This window comes from Tiliqua scincoides, chromosome 1 (assembly GCF_035046505.1).
Source record: "Tiliqua scincoides isolate rTilSci1 chromosome 1, rTilSci1.hap2, whole genome shotgun sequence".
In the NCBI taxonomy this organism is placed as follows: Eukaryota; Metazoa; Chordata; class Lepidosauria; order Squamata; family Scincidae; genus Tiliqua; species Tiliqua scincoides.
The window spans coordinates 62650881-62669386 of record NC_089821.1 but is presented as its reverse complement, the minus strand read 5'-3'; the positions used below and the strand labels follow the sequence as shown (position 1 = coordinate 62669386).

The following is an 18506-nucleotide window of genomic DNA, read 5'->3' as shown; positions in this document are numbered from 1 at the left end:
CCACGCTGCTCGGGAACGGGGGTTGGGATCCTGCATAACAGCTGGATCCCAGCCCTGCCTCCTAGCTCAGCCAATGCAATTTATCTGGGGGAAGCCGTTTCCGTGTGCCAGTGCACCTCTGCGCTGGCGCAGCTTCCTCCTGAGGAGGTGCAAACGTGCTTTACAGCCTAATGTGCAGTTAGGATTGCATTGTAAGCTACATGTTGGTGTTTACTTGAGAATAAGCAAAGGTGCCTTGGCTCGTGCTCAGATCAGGCAAAGACGAATGCAAGGCCACCAGAATGGTCCCAATTCAATGAAATTGGAGCTCAACAAATGCTCCAGAAGGCAGCCCCCCCCCAATAAAAGGAATAAAACAGAGGCTTCAGTTGGTAATGTTAATTTTTTTCTTTTTTATACTTATAATGGTAAGTGGTGTCTGGATGGTGATATGGTTTAAGCAGAAGAACTTAAATTGAACTGGGCACTGGCTAGGGCTGCAAATCTTAACTGATTTTTTTTTGGGGGGGGGGGCTTGTGATTGCAGGCAGGCTACAGAGAAAATTCACTTGGTGGAACAGGGCTGGTTTCCCCTTATTTTATTATTTTTGTTTTACTTTATATTTAATTTCTTTGATGATGTCACCTCCAGCCAAGACATCACTTCTGGTATGGCCTAGATAGACTGTCATTCTAAGAAGTGGGTCCCTGCACTAACAGTTTGAGAACCACTGCAATAAGGTGTTAGTAAGGTGACACCCAAGGGGTGATGGTGACACACTAGTAACCAAAATTGTGGAAATTGTAGTTTTTAGGAATAATATCATCATGTTAATATACCATTCGATACGTAATTTACAGCAGAATGCAATGAAAAAAAGTGGAGTGAAATATCTTCATTCTTTCAAAAGCTATGGCCAAAAAACTCAGAAAACAAAAATGCAGCTGTCTTATATAACAAAAAGTGCATTTTTTAAACTCCGAAAATGGATCAATGAGACTGAAAAGAGCTAATGAGATACTATTATGACACAAACCAGAACCAATAAGGTGTTTGTAAGGAGACACCCTGGGGGGGGGGGTGACACCTCTAGTGACCAAAATTGTGGAAATCGTGGTTTTTAGGAATAATATCATTATGTTATTTACCATTTGATGCGTGACTTATAGCAGAATGCAATTAAACAAACTGCACTGAAATATCTGTGTTCAGATATTTCAGATATATCAAAAGCTATAGCCAAATAACCAGAAAAGAAAAACATAGCTGCCTTATGCCACAAACTGTGGGTTTCCATAACTCTAAACTGACCAAGATGGCCACTTTTTTTGTTGGTTACTGATTGGTTGGATAACCCATACTGCTCTCCGTTGTTGGCATCCTTCAGTCTCGGAAGACTATGGTATTGCGCTCTGAATGGTGGTTCTGGAACAGAGTGTCCTCTCCAGTGTGCGAAGCCTGGGTAAAGTAGGTATGGAGGATAGGCTGTTACCCATGCAGCAAATCCCCCCTCTCCACGTCGCTGAAATGGTCCAATGGAAAGGCAGAGGCCAATACGGTTGGTTCCAGCGGCGTCGCAGGAGTTGCCAGAATGTGACATTGTTCAGCCATGAACTGCCTCTATAGTAAATAAATAAAGTTAATGGAGGTGACACCATGAGTTATCAGACCAGGTGACACCAACCCTAGTTATGCCATTGCTGGGGAGGTTGGGTATTGTACACCCAAAGCGGATTCTAAACCTTTAAAGTGGATTCTAAACATTGATGGTGGACTATATCACTGGTTATTAACCACGACAGCTACATTGAACCTTGAGATGCAGGGGCAATATGTCAATGAGTCAGGGAGAGATGCAGTGTCTGAGCTGGGGACAGGCATGACCACTATCTTAACTTCAGATGCCACCTTAGCCTTAGGGCCTTTTCCAGCCTTACAGGACTCTGGCCTCTCCCGTCTAGCTGGTCTCCAATCCTTCCTTAGTCCTGACCCTCTCCTTGTAGTCCCCTGGCCTTGGTTGGTCCATCCCCCTTCCTGGTTCTACCCAGCCAGCCTGGCTGCCTTCCGAGTCCTAAGCCCCCACTTCTGGGAGATGGGAAGGCTCCTGCAGACATTTGCCATGTTTTGCTGCTCCTCTGGTGCTCCAACATATGCAGGCGCACTCTGCTGAATGGGCTGACAGCTTGCCCCCTGTCCCACTGATGTTTTCCCAGGACCCAGTCCTGTGTCCACTGGACAGGCCACTCTGTGGGTCTAGTAAAACCTGATGACATTCCTGTCTATGGATTCAGCCTACCCATGCACCTTAACTTGGGGGGTGGGGATAGTTCAGTAGTAGTTCTGAATGCAGACACTCCTAGGTTCAATCTAGTGGCCTAGATGCCTTTTAAAGTGGGTTAGACAGACAGGGTGCTGGATGGGAAAGCTGGACAGGTGCTGCTGGATCTGGTTGGACTGTGATGGCACCTGACGGCCTAGATGTCTTTCAAAGGGGATTGGACTGACAGGGGTGCTGGACATGGGCTGGCTGGCTGACTGGTGGACTCTCTCCACCCTTGACTCCCAGAGTTGGGGGAGGGGGCTTTCAGTGGTGTTGCACAGGTTCTGTGGGCAGGTGGGCCTTCTTGCAGCCAGCTCTGGAGTATTGAAGCTCCCTGTCTGGGTCTCCCTGCTTGTGGAGCCCAGACCAGGTGCCATCGTTTTGGGGACTGGAAGCAACAGACCAGCTTCGAAGGGGTGAAGAGTGCAGAGCCCCCCTGCCCTGCTGGACTGATGCCTCCTTGGGGGCTGCTGTCCACCAGCACTAGCAGGCATGCCTCAAACCACCCCCTTTGGGCTCATGACTCACAGGTTGAAGAACACTGCTATGTAGGAAGCATGTGGAGAGTTGACCTCATAGTGGAACATAGGGAACATCCAATGAAACAGACTGGCAGGAGACGCAGGAGAAACAAAAGAAGGAACTTCCCCACGTAGCACACCACTGAATTTATTACATTTGCTGCCATATGATGTGGTGATGGTTAGATGGCTTTTAAAGAAGAGTAGACAAACTCATGGAATAGAGATCTATCAGTGGTCCTGGATACCACGGCTACCTGGAATCTCCTGGTGCAGAGGCACTAGGCATCTGAATACCAGTTATTGTAACAGCAGGAGACAGCATTGCCTTCATGTCCTGCTTGGGGGCTTTTCAGAGACAATTGTTTGGGCACTGTGGGAAATGGGATGATGGGCTAGCAAGGACTTTGGCCTGATCCAGCCAGGTTCTTCTTATGTTCTCAATATTGTTGTTTTATGAACAAAAGCTGACCCTCAAGAAGCGGCTGTAAATGGATCTTCCTGCTGCTTTTAGAAGATAACAAGATGAGGTTTGATCTGTTTCACAATATCCAGTTCTTGCTGTGCTTTGGGTGAGCAAGAGCCCAAGCTGTAGAGAAAAATCCATGAAAAAACAAACAAAAAATAGCTTGTGAAAACATAGGAGGTGCTCAGCCTGTACTTATCTCCTCATGTGAAGAATAACAGCAAAGATGTTGAGGAGCTGGAGATTCAACAATGAGTGGCAGAAAAATGTGTCTCAGGGCTCAATCCTATCCAGCTTTCCAAGGCTGAAGCAGCTGAGCCAACATGGTATGTGCTGCATCCTGCAGTGGGGAGGCAATCACAGAATGTTTGCTGCCTTACCATGAAGTTGCACTGCATCTGCTTCAGTGCTGGAAGACTGGGAAGGATTGGGCCCTTAGGCTTTTCAGAGTCAGCACATATCCCATAATCCAACCTTCTTCCATAATCACTCAGAACTACATTGCAATCGTAAGTATGTCTACTCAGAAGTTTGAGTAAAGTCAGAATCCTATATATGTCTACTCTTTGATTGTTGAATAAACTCTTTTTCAATTTAGAAAATCTCTAAAATTACATAATCATATTGAATGATACATAATTTAGGAAATCTCATAAATAGTCCATTCTGTTAAAGATAATTATAGCTTCACTCTTATCAGTTTTCTTAATTATCATTGGATCTATTGCTAAATCATGAAGCTCAGAAACATCTCACTGACAGAAATTAAGGTTCAGAAAAATTTCCTTTGATTTTTTTTTTTCCAGATCTTGTAATGGTTAGGTGGCCAGGAACACTCAGGAATAATATTCAGGAGGCAGAATAGCCAGGTCATGCCAGGCCATAGCTCACAGCCCAGCTCTGGCTCCTTTTCACCCTGCTCCTGGCTTGCATCACCCTGCAGCTTGTCAGTTCTACTCAGCTCCCTCTGTGCTCCCCCAGTTTACCTGGGGTTGGGGTGTGACTGTGAGTACACCACTGCAGTGCTGTCCCCCTCCCCATTTGTGTTCATTATTTCCACTTTAAATATCTCTGAACAGTTAAAGGAAGATACAAGTGTTACTTATCCCTGGAAACAGAGACCATTCACAACATGAGGATGCATCTATAATGTACACACTCTAAAACTAAGCAGATTTAAAATGCTTTTAACTGTTTTCGCTTCCCTGCAGTGGACTCTGGGATTTGTAGGTTTGTGGCAGCGATCAGCCAGCTCCCTTGAGCTCCACATGAAATCAGCCCACATCAAGCAAATTCAAATGAACTCATGCATGCTAGTTGTGTGTGTGTTTGTGCACGTGTGGGGGAGGGGGTGCACAGCCAAAACTAAGAGAAACAGAAACTGTGATGAGCACAATATACACCTGTCAATGTCAACATTAATTATCAACAATCTCTTTGAATAACTGGAAAACTGTGCCTTCCATTCCCCTGTAACTAACTGTGGAAGGCCTACCAACTGCAATGCAAAAATTTCATCCACCTTGTTCCCAGTCAGCTCTACCCACTGCTTGAACTTCATGCCACCCGCATGATCCTCTTGTATGCATAATTGTCCTTGCTTCTCTTGCTTGGTCAGCATACCAACTGTTACTTACCCTATAACTTTTAGCCTACAGTTTGGATGTTCCAGCCCTTCACACAACAACTTCACTCCTGAATACCTCAGGTTATTACTGTTCAGCTGCAGCTCCATCAGATTCTGGTTGGTGCTGAGAACAGAAGAAAGGTCCCCACAAGAAGCTTCTGTGACACTGCAATTCTTCAACCTATAAGAGAACAAACAAACAAATATCAGAGAACAAAATGAGTTTTTATTGCCATGGCAATATTTCAGGCCATAAGGCCATCTCTACAAAAACTGAAGAAGCCTATTCAGGCGAACTGCCCTTATATTTGATATATACAAATCTATTTGCTTTCCCCCCTTATATAGTTCAGTTGTGTATATTCCATGTGTTCACTGAGCAGGATCTAATTGAAATGTTAAATAAAAGCCTACTAGGCCAGCCCACTGTTCTACACCAACTGCATCTTTCAGTCTAGCCATCTTGTTGCAAAGGGATAGGGAACCTGCTCTTTATAACTATGCCTTTTAACACACACACTAATACACCTCCCCTCTCAGTTGCCATTTGAGAGGGGATTTCTATCCAAGAGGCCCATGTAGTCCAGCTTCCTGTATCTCACTGTGGCCCACTCAGGTAGCACACAAGACAACAAGAGACTTGCATCCTGGTGCTCTCCCTTGCACCTGGCATTCTGAGGTAGCCTACTTCCAAAATCAGAGGTTGCACATACTTATCATGGCTTATAACCTGTGATGGACTTTTCCTCCAGAAATTTGTCCAATCCCCTTTTAAAGGCATTCAGGCCAGATGCCATCACCACATCTTGTGGCAAGGAGTTGCACAGACTAACTAGAGAACTAAAGAAGCAATGAGATTGGACAAGCAGTAGAAAACCAAGACTAATTAGTCAGTGACTTAGCCTAGGTCACACAGAAATCATTAATTTAGTGCAGTTAATAGCCCAATCCTATCCCCCATTTAATGACAGTGGGACACTGTCTTGCTGTCACAATTTGGCTACCAATGAGGTGCGAAATGTACCATCAGCAGCTATTTTTGAGCTGTGACTATAACACCATCCACAATTTTGGCCAGTGACCTGCTCCAGTGTAGATAAGCTGATTCAGGGGGTTGGCAATTGGTAGGAGGGAGTGTAATAAGACATGGAGGGGGTGTAATGGGGTGGGGATTAGGGCCACCAGGGGCAGGGCAGGGGCGTTTATTGGCAGCAATGGTACCATCAATATGTTATGTCCCCTGCCTGAACCTGCCATTCTCCCTTGGATCCACTCAGAATTGTGCAGGACCAAAGAGCTGCTGCAATAGACCCATAGGGTGATGGAGGCTTACCCAGGTGTAAGGGAACAGAAATCCTCTTACCTGAGGAGACCTCCTGTTTGCCCACCCCACCCCCATCATAGGATGCAGCACATGTTTCCATGGTGCAGCTGCATGGAAGTAGTTGGTGAGCGATAGAATTGAGCTGTGTGTCTTTAAATGCACATTTTCCCTTTTTTTCTCTTGGAGGGGCCAAGCTCCATTTGCCCCATGGATAAGCCTCCACTGGTCAGGTGACAACTGCTCCTGTCATACTGGAAAGGAAGTATGAGTGACTTACCGCAGCCTCTCTAGCTTACATCTGGGGTGTTTCAGCCTTGTACACAACTGCTTCATTCCCGTGTCTTCTATTTTATTGTGAGACAAAACTAAGTCTCTCAGTGTCTGGTTTGTACAAAGGACTTCAGCAAGATCCCCACAGCAGGCATCTGTAAAATAGCAGTTGGACAATCTGCAGAAGACAGTCAGACAAGGAGTCAGTCCTGGGTGAGTTACAAATAGAGCTTTGAATGCAGCAATAAATCAAAAGCTGTATATGATTCATAATTAATCAGGTCATTGACTTAAATGGCATCAGCTTCTCTCTTCGGTTATGTGGTGCTCTCAAACTTTCCTGACTCAGGGGGACCCTGAGATGCCAACCGTTCTGGTTGTCCTTCATCTGTCATCAGTCTTTAACTTGTCAGGGGTCTCACTCTCTGCAAGTCTTTGAGGGATTAGAGACATTCCTTTCTGGGCTCTCAATCCCCGAGTCCGGGTTACCTTCCAGGGATCTGGCACTTTCCCAGAATTTAGAGCAGGATTGAAGTAAAGACAGCACAGCACTTCTAACAAAAAATTTTTAAATTAAAAAAAAATAAAATAATGGGTTTATTTACGAAGGACCTTTAGGTACTAATTTTTCTCTCAAATAATTTCAGTGTGATTCAGCAGTGATCATAGCCCAGTGATTCGGCTCCAATTCCAACTTCCCACAGTGAATGTGTGTGTTGCTTAGCTCCTTCCCCCTTCAGCTGACTTTTGAGAGGGGATTTCCAACCAAACTGCCTTTCTTGCAGTTTTTTTTAAACTTACGTGGTTTTGGAGGAAATCCAGTCTGACTTCACACAAAACAAACAAACAATAAAAACCACATTTTTAACCTCTGCTCATGACAGGTTAGAACACTAGTATTCTCAGAGGGGGGCACAGCACTAAATTTTGAGGTGCCACAACACAAAGTGTAAGCAGCCCCTCCCCCTTGCCTTCAGAGCCATTCTGGACTGCAAGAGCAACGTGGAGGAGATGCCTCTGTTTTGCTCTCACTGCCAGGAATGGCTCCAAAGCAAAGGGAGGGGACATTTACACAGCGCATTGAGGTGCCTGCAAAACTTAGTGCTGTGCCCTCCCCCCCCTTAGGAATAGTACTGGATTAGAACAATGGAGCTTATGAAAAGTTATTCCTCCACTTTTCCTTGTCAGAAATACCAGACATAATATCATATGTTTGCTGTCAGACACTCACCTCAAACTCTGTAGCTTGCAGTCTGGATGTTCTAGCCCTTCACACAATAGCTTTATGCCCGAATCTCCTAACATGTTCCAGGAGACATCTAAGTGCACTAAGGTCTGGTTGGTAATAAGAACCGAAGACAGATCCTTACAACATCCTGCTGTCAGACGACAGTCAGACAACCTATGCAAAACAGAAGAGCACGGACACAAACACAAAATTGATATAATAATTGCTACTATCACTAGTTATATACAGTTTGGCAGAAATGTGCTACCATGTTCTCCACTGTATGTGAAGGAGCACATCTCCCTGCCCCAGCACGTTTTTCCCCAGTCATATAATCATATGGGGAATCGAATGTCTGAACCATACCCCAGCATGGATTGCAAAAGCTAATTAAGAAAACCTCTAACAGCCCAATCATATCCTCCCCCCCCCCAGGAAGGGGAAAGAAATCAGAATTAGGCTACAGCAGGGGTGCTCAATAAGTCGATCGCGAGCCACCGGTCGATCGCGAGGCAAAATGAGTCGATCGCAGGCTTCTTTCCCGTCCACGCATCCCTGGGAGTGAGCCCCGTCCTGGGAGTGACGCTCCCTGGGAGTGATGCATCCCTGGGAGTGAGCTCCTGTCCACGCATCCCTGGGAGTGAGCTCCGTTGACTCTACTGGGGCTGACTCGTGAGTAGACCTGGAGAGGAGCCGCTGGCAGGCTTCTCTTCCAACCACGCATCCCTGGGAGTGAGCCCCGTTGACTCTGCTGGGGCTGACTTACCTTTCCCCTGTTTTTGCACTGGTATGTATGGAGATCTGCCCCCCCCCCACTTCCATCTGTTGGTTCTGTGTGCAAGGGGTTTTGCACTGGTCTTGCTGTGATGTCTATATAGAGATCTTCCCCACACCTTTCCCCTGTTTTTGCACTGGTCTGTATAGAGATCTGCTCCCCCCCCCCACTTGTATTGGAATTGAGGAAGATCTGGTGAGGAGGTAGATGTGGTGTCAGAAGTGGCCCCTTTAAGGGTAAGGCCTGGGCATCCAGCAGAGTGTGCTGCACAGCTGCAGCCACCTGAAGGCAATAGGACCCTCAGGGATATAAGAACACCTGAGGCAGGAAGGGCTCCACTTATTTATGTGAGTCAGCCTTTTCCTACATGAAGATTATTAAGTCCAAGTACCGTTCCACCATGACTGATGAACATTTGGAAGTGTGCTTGAGGCTGGCTGTCAACTGTCCGGACTATGCATCCTTGGCTGATTCACTTCAGTGCAAGTCATCAAAGTAAACTCAAGTAATTACAAAAAATGTTTATAGTTAATTATGTTGTGTTGTGCAATATTGGCTCATTCGGTTATGCAAGGTACACCAACATACATTGTACACATAAATGTTAAATGTTATGATGGCGTGAACATTGTAAAAAAAACTCTGGTAGATCTCTAGGCCTTGCTGGGTTTCAAAGTAGCTCTCGAGCCAAAAAAGTGTGAGCACCCCTGATTTACTATCTTACTGGTTTATCAAGCACTGGCTGGCTGGCATTCCTGACTGCTAAGCTGTTATACAGTAAATACTAAAGTGCTGATGATCACTTCTTACCCCAGTGTCTGTATCCTGCAGTCTTGATGTTTAAGGCCTCCAGCTAATAGCCTCATGCCTGATTCTTTCAGTGCAATATTCACCATCTTCAGCTCAGATAGCCTTGGATAAGTGCAGAGCACAGGTGAAAGATCCTTCCATTGAGCAGAAGTGAAAACACAGTTGGTCAGCCTGCAAGTGGCAGCCAGAGATAGACACAGCATGGAGAGTGAGATATCACACATTGCATTGCAATTGTGATAAAATATATCTAATTCCCAGGTAATCAGGAAAATGTTTCTTTTTACTATTTGTAACTTCTTGCTTTACACTTTGTCTACCGGTATCTTCTAGAACTAGTTATTTATTATTCATTTATTAGTATAGTGCCATCAATGCGCTTTACAGTAGAAGAGAAGGGAGGTCTCTGCCCTGAGGGGCTCACAATTAAAACACACACACACACACACACACACACACACACACACACACACACACACATGAGGCAGCAGAAGAGGGGGAGGGGAGGGAACTTGTGTATAGGAAGATGGGGAAGAATATGTGCTCATTTCATATATGTATATGTATATGTATATGTATATGTGTATGTATGTATGTATGTACTTAGAACGGCAGCAACCCAATCCTATCAAAAACCTGCATCCACGGATGCAGTCATGCACTGCATTCTGTGGGGGAGGTAGTTCTAGAGGTCTCCTCCAGGTAAGGAAACATTTGTACCCTTGCCTGGGAGTAAGCCTCCACTGCCTGAATGGGGTGGACCTGTGCCAGTGATTTTGCTAGCACAAGTCTGAGTGGACCCAGGAGGGATTGAGGCCAGGAAGCGGAATAGGATATTGGAAGCGCCATTGTCACCAATGCTGCCCCATTCCTGGTCTCAGTCTGCTCCCCTTCCCATCCTGGTTCCACCCCTCACCCTCCCCTCCCTGTTCCTCCCACTCCCCTACCTTCAGCAATATTTATAACTGAGCAGCGAAAGTATCCACATATTTCTGGCCTTCCATATAAGCACACAATTGTTACATATTCTGTGCCTGAGTAAAAGTCCCCAAATATCCAGCCTCTTGCCAAGTCTCATGTCCACACCAGAGTTCAGTGTACCCTGCAGCTACCTGCTTTCCTCATGGAGCTCTTAAAAGTTTCCCTCCAGTTCTGGAAGGAGGAGGCAGCTCACCTCCTGCCTCTTCCCCACCACTGTTTGCTTGTCTAGTGGAAAAGAAGGGGGGGAAAGAGAGACCTATCCATCTGATCTGTAGTGCCCATGGATCTGTGACGAGGCAGCAGGTGGTAATGGTTGTGTGTGCCTACTCTGACAGAAAGACCAGCCTGCTGTTAAATACAGTACACGCAAGCGGTTTCTTACCTCAGGATTCGTAAGTGTCCCTTCAGAGACTTCACTGCTTTATAGAGTTGCTCTTGTGGTGTTGGATAATGATACTCTTGTCTAAAGGAGGAGGAAATAAATTTCATTTCTTGAACTTCAGGCACAGATTTTCACATTCTTTTACTTTAAAAGGGAACTACTTCTTGGTTAATAACTTATTTCTTTATCCCACTAACAGTGCTCGTTCTAGGTAGACAAAAGACATGTAGCATGACACCAAGAGAGAAGTGATCACCAAAAGAGTGCAGCTTGAAGGAAAGAGGCAACAAAATGTCCTCAGGCTGTAAGAATGCAAATGCTGCAATGCCCAGGAATGAAAGTGCTGCTTTTCTCTCTTACCTCAGGAGCTCCCACGGCTGCAACTGGGGAGGAGAGAAGGGATCAAAAAGGAAGCGGTTTCAAGCTAACTGGGCAAAGAGGCATTTTTGCAAGTGCTGCTCCTCTTGTATTTGCAAGGGGGAGAGCAACTGTCCTTCGCCCCAGCAGATTTGCTGGTATCACTTTTGCATCTCAGCTCAGGCCCCTTCTCCTATGGAGGCCCACAGGACTCCCCTGTCTTTGCCTACATTTGCCAGTATGCTGCAATGACATAATCAGACCAGAGTGGAGAAGCATGCCGCTCCTTGCTGCTTCAAGCTGTGGTGGGATGCTGTGGCAGCAGAGAACTGTACTTAAAAAAAATCAAACTCTTGGAAGCTATTGGAAAGGGGGCTTTATTGTAGAGTTTGCAGGGATGATTTTAGAGTTCTGTTCCACATTTTCCTCAAGTGTCCCTGTGAGAAGTGTTGAAGGACTGACAGCGCAATTCCTTCACCTGCTGTGCACCCTTAAGAAAACTACCCACAAGTCCACAAAATAGCCACAATGGCTGCTTTTCCCACCCTTTATTCAAAGACTGGCAACCGGAAGGTCTGTTGGCATATCTCAGGGGCCCCCATTTGAGAAAGAAAGAGTGCTTGAGAGAAAAGGGCAGAATCTGTCAGGGTTAGATTAGAACATAACCCAGGTTAAATTTGCAGGCCTGAATAAGGTAGGGCCTAATGTTTGTTAAATGCTGCGTCACCAGGACTCAGGTGTAGAGTGAGCCAGCTGATGAGGCATGCATCATGAGACGGTGTGACAGGAGGAGGAGACACCACCCACCCTGATTCGTGCACAGAGCTTTATAAGAGACTGTGAGAGCCCTCGTGTGTGGGTCGTTGGTGGTCATGTGTGTTGTATGTTTTGCTGTCTCTGCTTTGTCTTACTATGCTGCTGCTATTATTGTAAACTTGTAAATACTGACTGAAATGGTGATGGATTTCCTGGCGTCTGTGTACTCTCTACCGTGTGGGCTGTGTCCTTGAAGCTGCATTCCGCTGGACAACCAGATAAGGAGCTACTCCCTCCTCGACAGAATCTCTCCTGGGCCATTTAGTGTTGCACTTCATAAGTGGCTTGTGTGGTGATTGTTGGCAAATTGGCAGGCCCTGCTGCTGAGTACTGCTGAAATGGGGGAAGGGCGGGAATTGGCATATTTGCTGGACAGCAGAAGCACAGCCATCAGTACTTCAGCTCTATGCAGGCACAAAGCTGCCAAGCAGATAGTAGCACCCAGTGTGGGCCAGTAATAGCCAGGAAGATTATATTTCTGTTCCCAGACCTGTGTGGGCTGAAACAGAGCTGCCCCTAGAGGCACACTGTGTGCTGTAGAAAAAGGCACTCCTTCTTCCCCACTAGAAGTGATGTTATGCCAGCATTCCTCCACCCGTTACATGTGGCACTCTTGTGCACAACTAGCACAACCATATAGGGTGTGAAAACAGGGCACACTAATCAACGCATCATCAACATGCAGCCCAAGGAGGCTAGAGACTGTTCTGGTGTGAAAGAGACATTGCAAAAAAAAAAGACTGAAACACAAATTGTACTGCAATTTTGACAAACTGGGAGCCCACAGTGTGAAGAAAAGATGAGGTATAAATACATTAAATAAACACATAAAAAGAATCCATACCCATCTAATGGCAGCTGTGAACTGGTGCATATTTCTTCCTCCTGTTCTTCTTTCACCTCCTCCTTATATACCTCTGGTTCAATTGGAATGTACTGTAGACTAAAGACCTCCAAACAACAACAGTGTTCCAGACAGTATGCTAAAGCCATCTCTTCCATCTCAGTAAGGAAAAAATGGTCTAATTCAATTTCTGTCACATGATCCAAGGCACCTTTTACAAAATGTTCATCATTGATCTCATATAAACATTCAAGTAACCATAGATCTGTTGAACTGAATTCTCTAATTTTTGATTTTATGTTATTTTTAACCCACTTTAACAAGATTTCCTTAATTTTAGGTGAAACTTTCCACCCAAAATGCTTTTTCATGTCCTTCATTTCTTTTTCTTCATTTAAAAGCCCAAAGAAAAAGCGAACCGTTAGTGCTAAATCAGGTCTTGAGGTCACATAGCTTTCCAGCAGGGCCCTCATGTCGTCAGACTCATTGCTTTGCCCTCTAACGCATAATAGGATGCAGTGCCGTTTCTCAGAATTTAGGAGATATGACAGTGCTGCAAAAAACTCCTGAAAGCTTAAGTGGATGAAGCTGGATGAACATTTGCAGTCAATATCTCTTTTGAATATGGTCTCATTGAGAAAGAGCGGGAGGGAATCATCCTGATCTAAGCCACGTTTCTTGATTTCTTCTTCCCAAAATAATATTTCCTGTTTCCAGATGCCATCAGCAGCCAGAGAACAGAGACTTCTCAAGTTCTTTGCCATATGTTGCTTTGGTCCACTCTTGTGTGATTTCAACAAACTGGAGAGGTACAGCATATAGACAGCAGTGAGCGTTTTGGAGGTTTGTGGGAAGTTTTCCTTTCTTTCCAGTTGCTGTTTGATTACAGTGCAGACAATCCAACACACAATGGGAACGAAGCACATGGTGAAGAGGGTCTCATTTTGTCGTACAAGCTTGAAAGCTTGGGCTGCTTGGTTTTTATTTTGAAAGAATTTATGGAAGTACCTTCTCCTGTCCTCCTCTGAAAATCCCAGAATCTCAGCATAACGTGAGCACTCCAGACACTTACGGAGTTTCTCCAGAGCGGTTGGTCTCGTAGTGACAATCAGATAAGACTCAGGAAGAACTTTTTTCCTAAGCAAACTTCTCAGGAGTATGTCCACAGGCTCCTTCTTCCTGGGATCAGAGCACAGGTGATCTTCTGGCTGATCAAGGGAAAACCGTAATTCATCAAATCCATCAACAATGAACAAGAGTTTTTTAGGATTCCTTATTATCTCATTCCTCAGGATCTCATTATAAGCATCATCCTTGGCGCATTGCTGTAGTATGATGTCTACAATACTACTCTCTGCATAGAGGTTCATCTTTCGACAGTGTATATACAAAACATAATCAAACATGTCCTGATAAAGCTCTCCACAGGCCCAGTCAAGCATGATTTTCCTCACTGTCATTGTTTTCCCGATTCCTGCTGCTCCTTGCAGGACAACAATTTGAGGTATTCGTTTGCATTTATCAGGTTTAAATAAACTATCAATGGTGATCGAAGAGTGAGCTCTGTTTCTCATGATTTGAGAATGCTTCTTTCCCAAAGACATTATTTCGTGTTTTCTCTCCACTTCATGTCGGTGATGATCTAGGATTATTAGCTGTGAGTATCGGTTGTTCAGAAGATCATATTCACCAGGAAGAGAATTCTCATCTGTCCAGATCTGGAATGTTTCTTTAACAAAGTGTGTATATCTCAACCTAAAATCTAGGAGGAAGGCATGCATCATTACAAGTACTGGAAAAATATTCTGCTGCCATGCATATTTTATGTTAAAATGCTTTACTGAACATATCCTAAAACTATTGTCATATCTTCAAATAAAAATGTTCTAGTGTGTATTCTTGCATATACTGTATCCCCATGATTTAAAGTTACTTTAGTTGCACTCATCTGCATTTTCATGGCTGAACCAATAGCAGTGGGAATCAAAGGGCCCAACTAGATGTGATGAATCCTTATGCACATGTCTGCCCATTCACATATAAAGTCAGGGCCTCTAAGATTCAAGCCCAGAGGACATTTGAAGGGAAGGCCACACAAGAGAACTGGGGAACAGTTCCAGGTTTGAGTGTTCGGGCCTACACTATCTCCTCAGAGGCTTGAGCAGTTCTAGGTTCAGACGGACTAGGAACTATGGACGGTTTATTGATAAGTTGTACTTCTATTCCATCCCATCTATGTTTTATGCACTAGGCTTGTCAGGTGAGTTTAATGAATAAGCAGTAACATTACTAGAACAGATCAAGTGTCTGCTGCTATTTTCTCATTTTGTTTTTGCCTCTCTTCAGCTAATAGCTTGGGGTGATTCTGCTCAGCTCTAATACGAAAAATTAGCCAGGAGTAAAGTGGTTCAATGGACTTGAACCCTGGTCAGGTGTGGGAAAAGGAGGGTTTCAGCATCCTTTTTACTGATCTCTTCCCACCTCCAAGACTCTCTACTGTCCCTTTATATGTGAATGATTCATCCTGCATGTCTGCCACCAACACATCCAATTGGCTAGATAGTAGATGATCCTTCCAACAAGCTCATCAGCACCAGCCCTCCTGAGGTGATGTGGACTAAAGTGCCTTTTATTATTGTCCCAAGTCAAATCAAAAACAACATTTGAGAGATTTGCTTTGAAGCTGGCATTCCTTATGCATATTAACACAGACCACTGCTCACTAGAATGGTTCCTACCTTTGGCAAATGTTTCAGGCTTTAGATGAGCAGGACCAGAGTCTGAAAAGGAAAAAATCCTGAATTGTAGTCAGGTACTGTCATTGACTTGGAATGGAGGAAATGAGCAACAGGTGATATTGTTGGCATCTTACAACTTTCTCAAAAGATGGAAGAGGTGGCAGAAAAATATTTCATATTATAGGGGGAAATTGAGACCTTAAGAGCATGGATGTATTGCCCATTTTCAAGGTTGGTTCCGGGGCCCACAGGGCTTTCTGAAACATAGTATACCATGAGCACACTCCTGGGTAACCTTCTCCTTACACCCCCACCCAGACTGAGCAATCAAGTGACAGAGGTAAGGAGTAGTCGCTTTTGCTTAGTCACTCACCTAGTCTCTCCTCAGGGATGACTGGATCTGCTGGGCCCAGGCCCCATCATTGCCCAGAGGGAGAAGGCAGGCAGGCAGGAGCTGTTTGTACCCCAGCTGCAAGCAGGTGAGTGAGCAGCAGTCACAAGGCTGCTTGTTCACCTGGTCTCTTCCTCTGAATGGCAGTGAGGATTGGACCCAGAGAAAAGAAAGCTTAAATGATGAGGAATGAATGGAAAATCCAAAGAGACAAGGGAGGCCAAGGAACAAGATGAGATTGGATACATGGACTAGATAAGGAAGGAGGAGGAGAACATCTGCAGCAGGGACTGACATCAATCAACATTCCACCTACAGTGTATCTTAACTTGAATATATGAATTTTTCCAACTTGAAACATTTAAGGGCAGCAGAGTTTCTCAAGGGTTGCTAAACAAAAACCAATGAAAAAGAAAAAAGTTGGCAGCAGGTTGTATACAGGAAAGAGAGAGAAGAGTAGGGGAAGAAAGAGGACAGATATCACAGAGAAGTGGTCATGAAAGAAGAGCCCTTGGCCCATCACTCATCTGCTTTTAAATTTCCTCTTATCTTTCTCTCATATCTAACCTCTTGTTCCCTGTGAAGGTGGCATCAGGAGTGAATCAGGTATAGCTCTGGTCAAGGGCCCACAAACTGGCCAGCCCCTGAACCCCCTGTTCTAGTGAAAGTGATAGTGCCCAATGTGCCATCAAGGGACAGTAGGGGTGTCCTGGTTGGCCTTGTTCAGGGCTTTGCTTCTGGACCTCCAGCAACCCAGCACTGACACTGGCCCTTATCTTTGAAGTTGCCTTTCTGTTGACATTTGTGCTCTTCTTTTAAATGACTTCTGAGGACCTGCCTTTATTCACAGGTTGATTTTTATGCTTCCTTTCTGGGTGCCTTCTCTTTGTTGGCTCTAAACTTAACCCTTTCTTTCTCTCATTCTCATTTTCTTGTGTGGTTCATTTTTTTTGGAGTATGAACAGGGAAAAGTAGAGAGCCTACAATAGCTTCTTTCCTTTGGTTTCCTACCTGTCTGTGTTTTGTCTCTGAGTCTTGCAGCAATGTGTTTTTCATGAATCTCTTCAAGGATGCAGATACATAAGCTTAGAGCACCTTCTTCACCATAAAAATCACACATGAGATCTACAACATCCAGCGTAGCTGCTTTCTCCAGCCGACTCCTTGGGATATTTCTTTTCCCCTTACAATTGTTTTGTAGCCTCCATTTAAAATGTTTAAACGGATCTTCAAGGAGTTCTTGGAGAGATTCAAGAAGAGCTTGTCTCACATTTTTGTCCATGTCCATCATCAGAAATTATACATAATCTGAAACAAAAAATGGAAAACCAAACTAGTATTTTTTTAATGGAGGAAGAATATTGCTGTATATAGTAAACAGTATGCCAATCTCTTTCCTCATAGACTCGATTTATGCTTATATGAAGAGATGCTATGTTTCCAAATGAGTTCCACAACCTTCCAATTGATCCATTCCATTTCAATGCATTGGCCTTGTCGGCTTCCTTCTTTTACCACCTGGAGTACCAGCAGGCTTGGAGAAAGTTCACACTTGCAAGATGTAACGCTCTTCCATCAGCCTTATTAATGGGCAGGTTCAGTGGAATTCCCTACTCAGAGAGGAAATGCAAGTGTGGTAGGGACTGCATTGAGACTCTAATACATACTTTTTTCTACTGCCCGCTACATGATTCTTCACGCAAGAAATATCTAGGCCCATTGTTAGCTAGGATGCAGGGCTGGGAGGATTCAATCATGCTTCAGTCTCTCCTTTCCACACCTGATTCTGAGACCCTGAATAATGTTGCTTCCTTTTTATCTGGGGTAATAGCCAGGCAGAGCCCTGGGACTCTGGGCAGTGTGTGAGGAAAAGACTGATGTTTATGTTGTGTTTGTCTTTGTATATTTTTGTTTTGTTGTGTTCTTTCTCTGTATTTTTTGCCAGTAAAGGTCTTACTGAACTGAGCATTGGCCTTGTATTTTTTTTTTCTTTCATAGCCAATATCATATTGAATACGCTTTTTCTAGGAATAAATTTCTATTATATTTCTATACTGTATAATTCTTCCTATAGTGTTCTATCTGTGTTTTTACACTGAAGCAATGACCAATCATACAGTCTAGGCTCTGCTCGATGTCCTACCATCTACCGAGGTGCAGGTGGTGCAGATGGAGCCTTTTTGGTGGTAGCTCCCTGACTACGGAATTCTCTTCCCTGTGAGGCCCAGCTAGCACCTATGCTGCCCCCCCTTCAATTGGGCAGTAAAGGTGTTTTCATATTTCTGGTTTTCCTTTGATTCTGCACAGGGCTGGGCCACCAATCATATGGACTGAAGACCTTGTGTCAAGCACCAAGTTGAAGGGGGAAGTGAAATAATCCACACCCTGTGCTCCAGTTTGCGCTCTGATCTGGGGGAATGCAAGTGGGAAGTGGATTTGGGTGGCAGCTCTCCCCCTCCCATCTTCCTCTAGAGCCACTGGAGGAAGAAGGCAGCCCACCGCTTCATTTCCCCACCCAATAACAGTTAAGAAAGCAGTCACGTGGGCTGGGAGATGGAGCGACTGAGTGCCTTCATTGCTTTCCCTTTCCTTCAGCTTTGGCTGCTCTGGGCATACCCTTCTTCCTCCATCCAGGCCCTGTTTGAAATATCAGTAAGAGAGGAGCATCTTAGGGGC

At 44.8% G+C, this 18506-nt stretch overlaps 1 protein-coding gene across 1 annotated transcript; it reads right to left on the bottom strand.

The window, feature by feature from the left end:
* Positions 1–2963: 2963 nt before the first annotated feature.
* Positions 2964–16950, bottom strand: LOC136644136 (NACHT, LRR and PYD domains-containing protein 3-like). Its single transcript, XM_066619709.1, has 9 exons — positions 16842–16950; positions 15440–15481; positions 12702–14463; positions 10685–10765; positions 9322–9492; positions 7740–7910; positions 6516–6686; positions 4925–5095; positions 2964–3410 (listed from the first exon to the last, which is right to left on the bottom strand). The coding sequence occupies exons 1-9, from the start codon at positions 16948–16950 to the stop codon at positions 3332–3334; spliced, it is 2757 nt and encodes a 918-aa protein (XP_066475806.1). The 3' UTR covers positions 2964–3331.
* Positions 16951–18506: the final 1556 nt, after the last annotated feature.